The 13,102-nt window shown below is 35.9% G+C and overlaps 1 protein-coding gene across 3 annotated transcripts in view; it reads right to left on the bottom strand.

The window, feature by feature from the left end:
- Nucleotides 1–2,424: 2,424 nt before the first annotated feature.
- The window catches only part of LOC120635223 (glycerol-3-phosphate acyltransferase 3), a 35,479-nt gene continuing 24,801 nt past the window's right edge, over nucleotides 2,425–13,102 (bottom strand). For 2 of the 3 annotated variants that reach the window (XM_039906169.1, XM_039906171.1), the window contains 5 exons: nucleotides 12,436–12,669; nucleotides 8,234–8,349; nucleotides 7,545–7,685; nucleotides 6,400–6,609; nucleotides 2,425–5,695 (listed from right to left, as the gene is read on the bottom strand). In XM_039906169.1, the coding sequence (XP_039762103.1) occupies nucleotides 5,608–5,695; nucleotides 6,400–6,609; nucleotides 7,545–7,685; nucleotides 8,234–8,349; nucleotides 12,436–12,669 (789 nt within the window). In that variant the 3' untranslated portion in view covers nucleotides 2,425–5,607. The remainder of the gene's footprint in view (nucleotides 5,696–6,399; nucleotides 6,610–7,544; nucleotides 7,686–8,233; nucleotides 8,350–12,435; nucleotides 12,670–13,102) is intronic. The other variant, XM_039906170.1, reaches the window with a different exon arrangement.

Raw genomic sequence — 13,102 nt, 5'->3', positions numbered from 1 at the left:
AAATGTATTATATTATTACCGTTTTAAAAATGCCTATAAGAATATAGTACAGGTCAGCAAAAGTTACATCACATTTGAGCAATCCAAAAATATATTGCTTCACATTTTATTAACGCACCGCCTTATACTAGTCGAATAGAAACTTCCAATCATGTAAAACGCATTCTAAACGCACGTAGTACCGGTTACTGGAGTATGCCCCTGTATATTGTTTTTAGTTGCATTTTTAATCATTTTTAGGTGTTTACAGCAGCCATATCAACCCGACGAATTTGCATACTATGTTCGCATCGAGAAGTCATAATTGTATACACATGCCAAATAATAATATAGTTTACATTAGAGTAAGCAGTTGACACTCAGTTTTGCGAAAATAAATTGCTTTGAAATCACCCAACACTTTCAAGGTCCATGATCGGAAGTTTCTAACTGACCAGTTATTACATTCCCACACGTTTTCAAATACCTTTTAATATACACACGTTATTATACCGATCGATCGATCGTATCGACTTGAAGTTTAAAAATTTTCTTATAAACTGGGCCTTATTGAAATAAATGAATTTAGATATTTAAAAACAGGGTCACCAAGCAACCTGTTTTCTGAGGACAAATCCAATTTTTCATGTTATACGTTAAAAAACCGTATTTAATAGTGTTTTAACTAACAAACGATAAAACAAATCGTTTTTGTTTTATCGTTTGTTAGTTAAAACACAATTAAATACGGTTTATTAACATGTCATGGGCTATAGTTATCTTGATTACCATCTACGATTACTATAACATACAGACATACTTTTTATCCCCCATTAACAAGAAATGACGAGTACAAAATATTACTTTATAAAGTACATTACTGTTATTAAATTACTTTAGGTTTAATAATTAAATGTAATTAAGCCATTACTTATTAATGAATATTACAAATCAATAACACTCAGTATCACCTTCAATTGAATCACAACAAGTAACACCAATTTAATGATTTTTACAATTACAAATTGTAATTAATAACATTTACACAATCACATTATGATTACAATTTTATTTTAATTACACTAGTTCTATTATTATAGCAAATTTTATGGTGTAACGCAATGTAACTTATAATGAAACTAAAAATTAGCTTAGCTCCAGATGGATTCGGCTACCACTGAACCGTTCTGGCCAGCTAATTAAAGTGACTTCTTCAAAATTCACGGTTTGGATTGTATAAATCAGTATAAGTTCATTGTCAATACATTCTTTGAGCGTGAGGCCAAAGGAGCGTAATTTTGAGTTAAAAGTCGTAATTCCTGCGAGCGGCCAATTCATCCTAGCGTGATGGGGATATGTAAAATTCGACCTATTTTATAAAGAATACAAAAAACGTGTGTGTACTTATGCACAGGCGTTGGAAGTTATACTTCATTGGCGTAACGAGATAAAAATTTGAATCTTTTCAAAAATTTCATCTTAAAATAATGAAATTTAGACTCATTATCGGACAACCAACGTTAAAATTTGAGATTTATGTACAATTGAATCACCCGAATGCGCCCGCAGACTTTGACAATTGAAAGTGTACATTGTCAAACCTAACTTCAGGGTGTCGGTTTGTTGTGACGGTGTGCGCGCGCATCGTAAAAATTTACTTTCATCATTTTATCCTAACGCGCCAAAGTGTAACTTCAATAATGAAAAACTTCAATAATTAAAGAGTTATGCCATGGGCTTTCGAGTACACTGTAACTTGGTAGGAATAAAGGCCTGAATTTGCAGTCGTTTTTAAAGAACAATGTTTCTAAATGCGGAAGTTTCTGAGAAATTGGATGGCCGCTTCGAGTAAAATCTTTTTTCATTATTTCTCAGCGTAGGAAATCCTACGATATCGATGTGTACCATTCGGTACATCTGAAACTCTGCTGAGCTGCCAGACGGATGGAGCGAAGAAATGGACCCCAACAAATCTGAACATACATGATCAACGTTTGTAACAAGATGGGATGTTATGTATCCATTAAAAATTGTATCCCAGCATTTTATGCTCAGTTCATCCCGGTCCACGACCATTATTATGTCGTATTTACACCGCAAGAGTTGAAAAGTTTTTTAGAAAACCTAATGCAGCAAAAAGTACGTGACTCAGCACCAAAAACGCTTGTGTATTGTAGGCCTATGCTAAAAGTTATCTTATTATTAATTACTTATCATCATGGTGCGATTGTTGAGGAAAAATTCTGTTAACTGTTATTTTATGCACATAAATCACAGGGTTTTCCCTTAAAACGCGTAACCAAAAATGAAAAATCAATAAAAAACTATCTATACATTAACGAAGAAGTCGGTATCACATTTTATATGAAGCGAGGATTGCAATAGTTGTTATAACTTCACTTAATTTATTTATTAAAATAAAAATTTAGAAAGAAAAAAAAGAAATGAGGGTTTTATTAAACGTTTATTTGTAGCAATCACGACTTATGAATGGTTATAATTAAATTAACAATGTTTGTAACCAATGACAGTTATTCATTATAACTTGTAACATTGGTTAACGATATTTAATGATTTTTACAAATGAAAAAAGTTAAACAGTTATTTATAGCAATTAAGGCTTTATTTTGTTTACTAAAATTATATTAACATTGTATAAAAAAAGATGTAAAAATTACGATCCTTAAGCAACCTAATACAAGAGGTTCTTAATTCGAGAGTTTGTGAAGCAAAGCCTCCAACTCACCGGCAATTGTTATATATTGCTAAAAATTTCAACCCTTTATATACATGTCAACAAATCAATAAATAGGGACCTACTTAAAAATAGGTCAAGTTTAAAAAACAAAGAAACTATGCTATGTATACAGTGACTACAAATTTAAGTATAAATTTTTAGACCAGACAACAATTTTACAATTGTTTTAAGTAAACACTTGTTGATTCAATATATAAACCAAATTGAGAGATCTTAAATAAACACAATCTACTACTCAAGGTTTCATTTACTCTTTGTCAAATTTAGGATGATAGTTTTGGCAGCCAACGCCCATAAAGGGTTTCGCATTTTTTTTTTTAAAGTGCTAAAGTTATTTCGCACTTCATTGACGGATACCGCCTAATTAGTGAAGCGCCACGCATCACAAACAACGATACTATCAAATCGATTTTATGTAGTTTGATTAAATTATGAACCGGTTTGATAATAATCGAATTTGATAATCTGTAGTTCGATTTGATTCTGAATCGATTTGATAGTAATCGAACGTATACGTAGCAGTGGAAATCTTCTTTAGGGAGCCCTCACTTATTAATAAAATTATAGTCATATTAATAAAATTATTAATTTAAAAGCAAACAAAAAATAAAAATTGATTGTCTAGTATCTGGGCATAAAGTATAAAAATCGATAATCTGATAGGTTAACACTCCATCATCCGTAAAGTACGTGTGTAAAAGTTATTATCCAAAATTTGACAAAGCCTAGTGTGTACAAACCGTTCTTTCAATTTAGTTTACGATTTATAAAGATCGAGTAATAAGCGAATCGATTCTTAAACATTAATTGTAAGCAGCAACCGATTAACATACATCACGATTCAGTCGAATATTTCATTTTTACATTTTACATATCACATCCACTTTACTTGCATTCCAATGCAATATTTACATACATTTCCTAAAAAAAAAAAAAACAACTAAAGTTCGGTTTTATTCCGTGGTAGTGATAGGTACAAAATATGTCAAATTTCCAAAATTATTTGGCCAGCATTTCGTTAAAGTCCGATTTTTGTAACACAGGCACTTTTAATGATTAAACTTTTATACGGATTAGTTCCACGTAATGGTAATTTTTTTTATTGCGCGATCTATTTAAAAAATAATACACATTATAAATATAAAAAATACGGATGGTTCTAAATTAATATTATAATTTTTAAACACTATAGACTTTTTTAACTTAGGGCCTAAACCAAATAAATAATTTCGGTTTCATTAGCAGCCATTTAGGTTTTTACCTCGGTAATCATAATTAGTTCCAAAATTTATATTTTATCAAATATTTTATATTTAATCAAATAAATTACAAATATGTCGGTTTTTCGGAAAATATCGGTTGCGTCACATCACTATTTATGAAAATAGAAAAAGCGTAACATTTGCAACGCCAAATCGATATCTGGGAATAAAAAAGAACTAAACATATTTTACTTTAGATCTTGTTCGAAAACTATCGATAAATCGTCTAATAAATGCTAAGAATTAAAAGGAAAAATAAGCTGCCAATATAAACGCATATTTTGGTAGTAAGGTTAAATTAATAAATTATTATTTATAATTAACGTGTCACTAAAGTTGAAAAAGACACACGGTTGAGTCTTTTTTGGGGCTTTCCTTAGACCGGCTCTGGAAACCTCAAAAAAGTAATAAGAAAATAATTATTGAACTGCAACAAACGTTGCCTTTAAGAGATTGTTTGTAGCAATAAGGCCATCTTTGCATTCCTGCAAGTCTCTGTTATTTATTGCCTGTATTCTTTTAAGTTTTGTGTGCTATGAAGCATTTTTTGATAACTCAACTTATTATGCCGTCTCGCTGAACTAGGCTGGCGCCACTTTTTTAACAAATGCAAAATAAGTTGGTTTTTCCTAATGTTACGCAGCAACGGAGTAACGGATTGTCATGTTTTTCTTTTAGATAATATAGCATTTTTACTGCACCCGGGCAATCCACCGAACGTTACCACAAGACTTCAACTTCTGTGACGATTTTTTTTATTTACTAAAAATTGGTTTTCGTGTCATTTATATATAAAAATACACAATTATCTAATACCTAATAATCTAAACTACTTTTTGTAAAATTTACAACTTCACTACAGACTTTAATTATTAGAATATTGTTAATAATTTATTACAACTTACAATGCAATAACTTTGAAATGCAATAAGTTTGTACAACTGTAAAAATTTAATGAGTTTTACAATTATTAATTTATCATTTTTACAAAATTGTTAAATATTGTAATATTAATCATATATAGAAAAGTTTTAGTTGCTCAACTGAAATCGTTTAGAACCATTACAGTGTGTATATTTATTATACAAATATATTATAATATATATTTTTATATCGATTACAAATATAATTGATGTTGCGTAAGTTCTAACATTCTTAAATTTTTTACACGTTTGTGTAACTGATAAAAAAGTAGTGGTTACAATTTAATATTAACTAATAGCCTTTCTAACTTGGGATTACATTTTAATAACTACAATAAATAAGTCGCAGGGAAACTCAATTCTATTACAATATAAGTATAGGTCACGTCATAAAAAAGAGCACTAGGCTCGACCGTTTTTTATTTTTTTCGACTGCCTCAATATATTTTCAAGATATACATTTTCTCGTATGTAAACCATAAGCGCTCGTTTTTCGAGACACGACCTATACCCCATATGTTAATGCCCCATAGCGGGGCACGCGCCTCCACTCGGTGGAACGATATGGGGCTCCGACCCACCAAGCTGTTTCACGCGGCTTGGTGGGTTCCATCACGTTAACGCAACAATTGTCCTAAAACTCATGTACACTAAATGTTCCCGGTGGTAGCAAGGAATGCTGGGTTTATTCTCCTTTTAATCTCTTGCTGAACTCTTCTTGTTGCAGCTCCCGCCACTCTTTCTTCGCCTTCATGCGTTTCAGCTGCCCGTCCCTGCAAGAGAAGAACAACTTTATTGCACACAAACTTAACTTAGATATGTGCATAAAATAAATAGTCATTTTTGTTGAAATGTACGCGTGCAAAGGCGGCCTTATTGCTACAAATAATCTCTTACAGGCAACTCTCTGTCAAAAATGAACAGCTGCAAGAGATTGTTATAGTGCAATTGCACAAGGACATTATATATATATATATATATATATATAGTTTTTTATATACGCCAAATTGTATACGTTATTTTGTTATACTTTTCGTTTCTTTCTATGTACTTTTTGTGGTGTACAATAAATGTATATTTGATTCATTCATACATTATTCATATATAAGAAAATACATACATAACCATAAATAACATTAAATGCATCAGTGCATCGTTTTTGATGCCATTGATCATTAATATACGCGAAAAATAGAAAGGGACCCAAAATTGAGCCCTTTGGGACACCAATTGAGGTTGATGTATCCTGAGTCTTTATGTCTTCTATGCATACCCTCTGCGTTATATCATTGAGATAAAAGACAATAAAACTAATTGTTACGTTTTCGATTCCATGGTGGATTGGTTTAAGTAACATACAGTTATGTTCAACGCAGTCAAATGCTTTGGATAGATATAGTGGCATCAGAAACGTCGCCCTTTGGTTGGTTGGCAGATCGTGTGTGCGTGTGCGTGTGACGTGTGTCCGGGTGCTCACCACATGAGGTCGACGAGGCCGCCGCGCGTGGCGATTGCCGCCTTGACCCGCTTGGCGAAGTCCACGGCCGACTCGCCGCTCGCGCGCGCCATGGCGGGCAGGTACCACACGTCGCACACGATGGCCCACGAGCTCATCATGTTGAGCAGGTAGTGCAGCATGCCGTAGCGCGAGCTGTTCCAGAAGGCGTCGCCGAAGCGCGGGTCGTACCTGCGGCGCAAGCACATCCGTGGAGTTTAAGCAATACCATGAAACTTTCGTGTCCTTAGCTCTAGATTCGTTTGAAGGATGGCCGGGTTCATTGACCGCTAGTATTCGATCTCTTATAGTAGAACCGCGGTGATCTTTCACTCACATTTTCCGACAATTCATACACAAACGCGATCCACAGCGCCGAGACGTGAGCGCTGTAGTGTAGTCTCATTGTACTCAAAGACTTACACTGTACTCTCGGTGTAACCCCTTCATATTATGTTTACCTGCATAATTGCATGTTAATCGTTTTGAGTTTTCTATATAAATATACGATTTACTTCGATACTGTACAGACGTTTTGGTCCGATGAAAACCGATCCGATGATGGATCAATGGGCACCGACCATGAAAATGTTTATGTGATGAATATGAATGGTTTTTAGCGTCTGGATGTTTATATGTATATTATAAGTATTAATGTAAATTATTCATAAAAATATTCATCAGTCATCTTAGTACCCATAACACAAGCTACACTTACTTTGGAGCTAGATGGCGATGTGTCTATTGTCAAAGAATACTTATTTATTTATATTTTATTTATAACCGCCTCCACTAATTCGTAAAAATCGGACAATATTTCTGTTAAGGAATTGCATATCTAAACGGTGGTCAAGGGGCTAGTTTTATGTTATTTAAAGACAGTACAGATATTGATGTAAATAAATATCTTTTTGTGTACGACATTTAGTTTAAATACTAAATGACGTAAACAAAGAGAATCATACAAACTGTTTGGTTGCATAGATGGCTTTGTACATTAAAAGAAAAAAAAGCACTAGTGCTGAAAAATCTATTTCCCGCACGCGATATGCACCTACAGAAAGTAGCACGTTTTGTGCAACTGTGTGGAAATGTCAAAGGAGGTCAGACAGGGGTAGGGCTCTCACTTGATGGCGACGGGGTAGATGGTGCCGCCGACCTCGAAGCTGCCCTTCTTAAACTGCATGACCGACGTGTTGTTGATGCACGTGCCCTCCGGGAAGATCAGAATGGGCGGGTTGTCGGCCACCGAGATGTGCTCCTTGAGCCTGCGGACCATTCACCATATATTAAGCCTACTTGTTTGTATACTCATTGACAGTGCCGGTGCGCAAGCAAACCTGCACGGTTTGCCAACCACGCGATTTGTTGCCATGTCTAGCGACCGCATAGGGTCACTATATACTCTTTACACACGTGTTTGATACCGGGGCAACTAGGGAGTTTTATAATTTCTTTAGGAGGCTTTGGCTGTTCACAATTGATGATGCCGCGTAAAAACCACTTAGGGGTATGAGTTTAATTCAAGCCACACCCTCGACAAGTGGTCATTCGCTAGGTCAGATTGCAGTCGACGGCTGCAATCTCACCTTGTGGTAAGTAAATAATCCGGCTTGAAGGACCAACATGTTAACGAAATAAGGTTTAATTTTGCTTGCAGGTTTATTAGCTACTGCCTAATGTTCTAACATGAAAGATAATCATTTCTTAACCAAACAACACAAAATATCACAATAGGATGCCCTTTCTTTAACGAGAAAGTGACGAACAAAAATACAACATATTTACACATTTATACAGTAAGTGGGTATTTTACCTTCTAGCGACCGCGTGTCTGTCCTTGACCTCGGATCTCTCGAACCAAATGTGGGGCGAAGCCCTGGCCAGCGCCCTCTGTAGGAGCCCCAGGAAACCGTCGTGCCTTTGACCGATCTGGAAATGTTCAATGAAAAATTTAGAGAACAACTCGAGGTGCTTTTGTTTATTTTTTTAGTCTAGTTTGTTTTATTTTTAGATTATTTGTTTCATCTTTATTAGCTTTAATCCAGTGGGAACCGTTTATATTCGTAAGTTTAATAGTGGCCTCTATTTCTCTCGGTCCTTTCAAATTCATTGTTAGAGGAGTGTCTGCGTCTGACCCAGTTAGCCAACCTTTTATATAAAAGGTATCGGGATCTTTAGTAAAATCATCTAACTCCCACCAGTGGCTCCCAGAAGCTGTTTTGCATGCAACGGCCACACCGTAGGTAACCACGATGGTTCGTGGGCTAAACCTGGTGGGGGGACTTGTACGTCAAACGTATAAGTCTGAAAGCACTACTCCCTGCATAGCGCAAAAAGTCTACCCCGATGATGAAGGTCCTTTCACATAACTCTGTGCCAAAAACCAAGTTAATTGGTTGCTTTTGCAAACAAACACACTTTAATTTTTTTAATATTTGTATGGATCCGGAAGATTACCAGCTCGCTACAGGTTTAGGCCGTACTCTTGTAGGCTGGTAGACTCCACACACCTTTGAGAGCTCAATGTTTGACTCACAGGCGTGCAGGTTTCCTCGCGACGTTTTCCTTCACCGTCAAAGCGAGTGATATTGAACTGCTTAAAACGCACATTACTTCGAAAAGTAATTTTTGGACAATATCTCCTTTCTGTTTTTGAAATATCTCTTTTCTATTTTTGATAATATCTCCTTTCAATTTTTAATAATATCTCCCATCTGTTTTTGATAATACCTCCCATCTATTTTTGAGAATATCTCCCACCTGTTTGGACAAAATCTTCAATCTGTTTTTGACTATAGCTCCCATCTGTTTTTGTCTATATCACCTTTCTATTTTTGACAATATCTCCCATCTGTTTTTGATAATATCTCCTTTCAATTTTTGATAATATCTCCCATCTATTTTTGACAATATCTCCCATCTGTTTTTGATAATATCTCCCATCTGTTTTTGATAATACCTCCCATCTATTTTTGAGAATATCTCCCACCTGTTTGGACAACATCTTCAATCTGTTTTTGAGAATATCTCTTTTCTATTTTTGACAATATTTCCCATCTGTTTTTGATAATATCTCCTTTAAATTTTTGATAATATCTCCCATCTATTTTTGACAATATCTCCCATCTGTTTTTGATAATATCTCCCATCTGTTTTTGACAATATCTCCCATCTGTTTTTGATAATATCTCCTTTCAATTTTTGATAATATCTCCCATCTATTTTTGACAATATCTCCCATCTGTTTTTGATATCTCCCATCTGTTTTTGATAATATCTCCCATCTATTTTTGAGAATATCTCCCACCTGTTTGGACAATATCTTCAATCTGTTTTTGAGAATATCTCTTTTCTATTTTTGACAATATCTCCCATCTGTTTTTGATAATATCTCCTTTAAATTTTTGATAATATCTCCCATCTATTTTTGACAATATCTCCCATCTGTTTTTGATAATATCTCCCATCTGTTTTTGATAATATCTCCCATCTATTTTTGACAATTTCTCCCACCTGTTTGGACAATATCATCAACATGTTTTTGACTATAGCTCCCATCTGTTTTTGACTATATCTTCTTCCCAATTTTAACAATATCTCCGTCGTGTTTTTTGAGAATGTTCAGCATATTAATGTCCAATAAGCCGCTCGTAGAAGCCAGGAATTTAAGAGCGTCGAACCTCCAGAAAGCTACAATACCGCTTGGCTTCATATCATTTTAGTGATATCTAAAAGCCAGGAAGGCTTAAAAAAACAAATACATAATAATGTTCTACCCGACTTCGGAATACAAAACGTGATCCGTAGTCAAACATGCACAACCAAAAAACCCCCGTAACGCTTAAAAAATCCCGACGCACGTAACGTAAGACTGAACACGTCTTACGCTACGTGCGTCGGGATTTTTTTCACAATTCGCTACTCTGCTATTATAAGTTACAACGGTACACCAGCGCAGAGGGCATCTTATTGGTAGTAGCAGAAATATGATGGCCAATTACAAAGCACCACATTGCAGTTTATTGGTCGCGTTCGCGTCACGGTTGCGTTCGTTGATACAACTAACGTCAGTTGACATTTTATTTGGAAACGTAAAGCAATAAGGATTATTTTTCGTTGGTGCTTTTTTTTTTTTGTTCAAATTGACAGAGCACGGAGACAAACAGAGCAACACTTCATGCGAGGACCCTGTGTCCGTCAATGTAGAGTGTAGAGTTTTTTATTACATGTTTACATTTTCTTTTATTGGCTGCATAATATAACTCTTTCCTGCGCTAACGTATATTGTCGGTGTAACTTATAAAAGTAGTTGCACTGCTAAGTTTGTGACGTGAATATGTTACACTGCGGTGCAGTTGAATTGACGTCACAAGATATAGCCAAGTTTTCAATGTCATAAAAATGGATCCCGTATTAAATCACAGACACAAAACACCAAAATACCCAGAACACTTGACAATACTTACTTAAAGTTATGCACTTAGTGTCATATCTAAAATTGCAATAAAAAAAAAGTCTGTTAATCCGGACACACGGCAGTGTGTCAAAGCCAAGTTCAGGTGAAATACCATTTGACTTACATAACGCAAATTGTCTAAATTTTCTTTGGTAAAACTTTATATTAAGGCGTATGGCAGTGAAGCAATTTCTTACAGTACACTTCGCAGAGTTAAAGTTTACATGAAAAATAATAACTAGGGCGCTCGGTAGAGCAGTGTCGCCAAGTTCAAAAATCGGAATTGATAATGTTTCTTAATTATTTGGACGCCACAATTCAAGCGACGATGGAGAGAGCTATGCTTGTATCTCTACGTGACCAAATCAGAAATGAGGGGATCGATAGAAGAACTAGATTTACAGACGTAGCTCAGCGAGTCAGCGAAACCCTTATGTCGATCACCGTTTAACTTGAGCGATTAAATGGGTGGAATCGATGGTTTTTGACTCTGAACTGGCAGTGATAACTTCTTGACCGAAAACGTCACAATACCGAAAACGTCACAATACCGAAAAGACTTTGGCCTGATATGGATATCGAAGATGAGGATTTCATGTAGGAGTGTGAACCACTTGATCAATATTTCTTTAATTCAATGCGTTGAATAAAAAAATGGGTAAAGTTGATCCGCCGATACTGAAGCCCAACAGTAATGCAGCAATAGTGAGTTTGACAGACATCAGGGATTATAAAATGAATTTGCTTCCATTCTATTTTTTATGAACTTCGCTATTACTAACACAGTTTTGAAGTTTCTAACAAGAAAATGCTAAATTGTTTAATATCGTTTGTAAAGTGGGCATTAGTTTCTTTCAATAAATAAATGACTACACACCTATGAATAGTACCTAAATTTTAACGAGAGTGTTTTGCCCAGTGGAAAAAAGTGTGTGTCAGTTCCGACGCACGACTGGAGTTTACTCCTTAAGCACGACTGTCGAAACATACACAAAAAGGGTATATTTAGCTGAATAAAGATTATTACCATATGAAAGGGTAAATTAAAAATCCTGTGCAATTTATTCACACTCGGCGGAAGTGTAACTTCTTAAAAGTAGCCTACGAGAGATTGAGGTGGATGTAGAGTATCAGAACTATTAGGATAAATGTAATGTTTATTATTTAGTTTCCATGGTAACTAGAATAGGAAAAAAAATGTGTAATGTTTTCTATCTCACTCTGTCCCATATATTTATGTGTTTGTTTCTTTACCTAGATAATATTCGGTTTCCTTGGTAACTTAAATAGGAAAAATAAGTTAACTAAACGAAAGCGACGTTGCTTGTTTGCGCATCACAGTTGCCGGGCATGCAACGTCGCAAAGCGAAAACGTAACGAGGTCATTCATCAGTAGATTTTACTCCTCACATTTTTCTCATACCGGGCGCCTTATATATGAAAATCGATTCTGAAGGAGTGAACTCCAATAAAAAAACTTACCGAGAGCAAAAAAAAATTAGACGGCCAGTTCAGTTAAGACGCACGGCGGCGCGGCGCGCCAAGTTCTCCACACTCACCAGCGAGTAGCAACTGTCGCACATGAGCACGAGCACGTCGATGGGGCTGGTGTGGTTGGCCACGCAGATGCCGCTGCGCGGCTTGTAGTCGCTGTTGTGGTAAGTGATCACCGCGGAGATGCAGCGCGACAGGAAGTTGAAGCACACGAGCGACAGCGCGCTGTTGACGCGCTGCTTCAGCGGGCCCTCGCGCAGCGCGCCCGCGCCCGCCGTGCACACCATCAGCCACCACACCTGCGCGCGCGCAGTCAGCTCGCGGGTGCGCGGGCACCCCCGAGTTTGAAGCAGACCTCGTTTGAACTCAAGCACAGTTTCACTCTCTCTTGGTTTCACTTAAATGTGTCACCGATCAATCTATTCCGCGAATACCATTTTCATCACGGTAATAATAAAGTGACTGTTATTAAAGATATAACAATAACCGATAAAAACAAATCAGTCACAATTATGTCTTATCTTGAACGGTAAAAAATAGAGCCAAGTTCCATTTGAAAATGGGTTAGCAGTAAAAAAGTTTAAACTAAAATCTGCTTCAACAATACGAACATATACTTAAATCTAAACATTCCTATATAGAAGACACGCACAAAAAACATGGTAGGAATAAAAGCACATTTGCCCCGAGGCGCTGGCGACACCTTATTCTAATAGATCGCAAAAAATCCTA

This window comes from Pararge aegeria, chromosome 26 (genome assembly GCF_905163445.1).
Source record: "Pararge aegeria chromosome 26, ilParAegt1.1, whole genome shotgun sequence".
Lineage (NCBI taxonomy): Eukaryota > Metazoa > Arthropoda > Insecta > Lepidoptera > Nymphalidae > Pararge > Pararge aegeria.
This window is presented reverse-complemented; position numbering and strand designations above follow the sequence as displayed.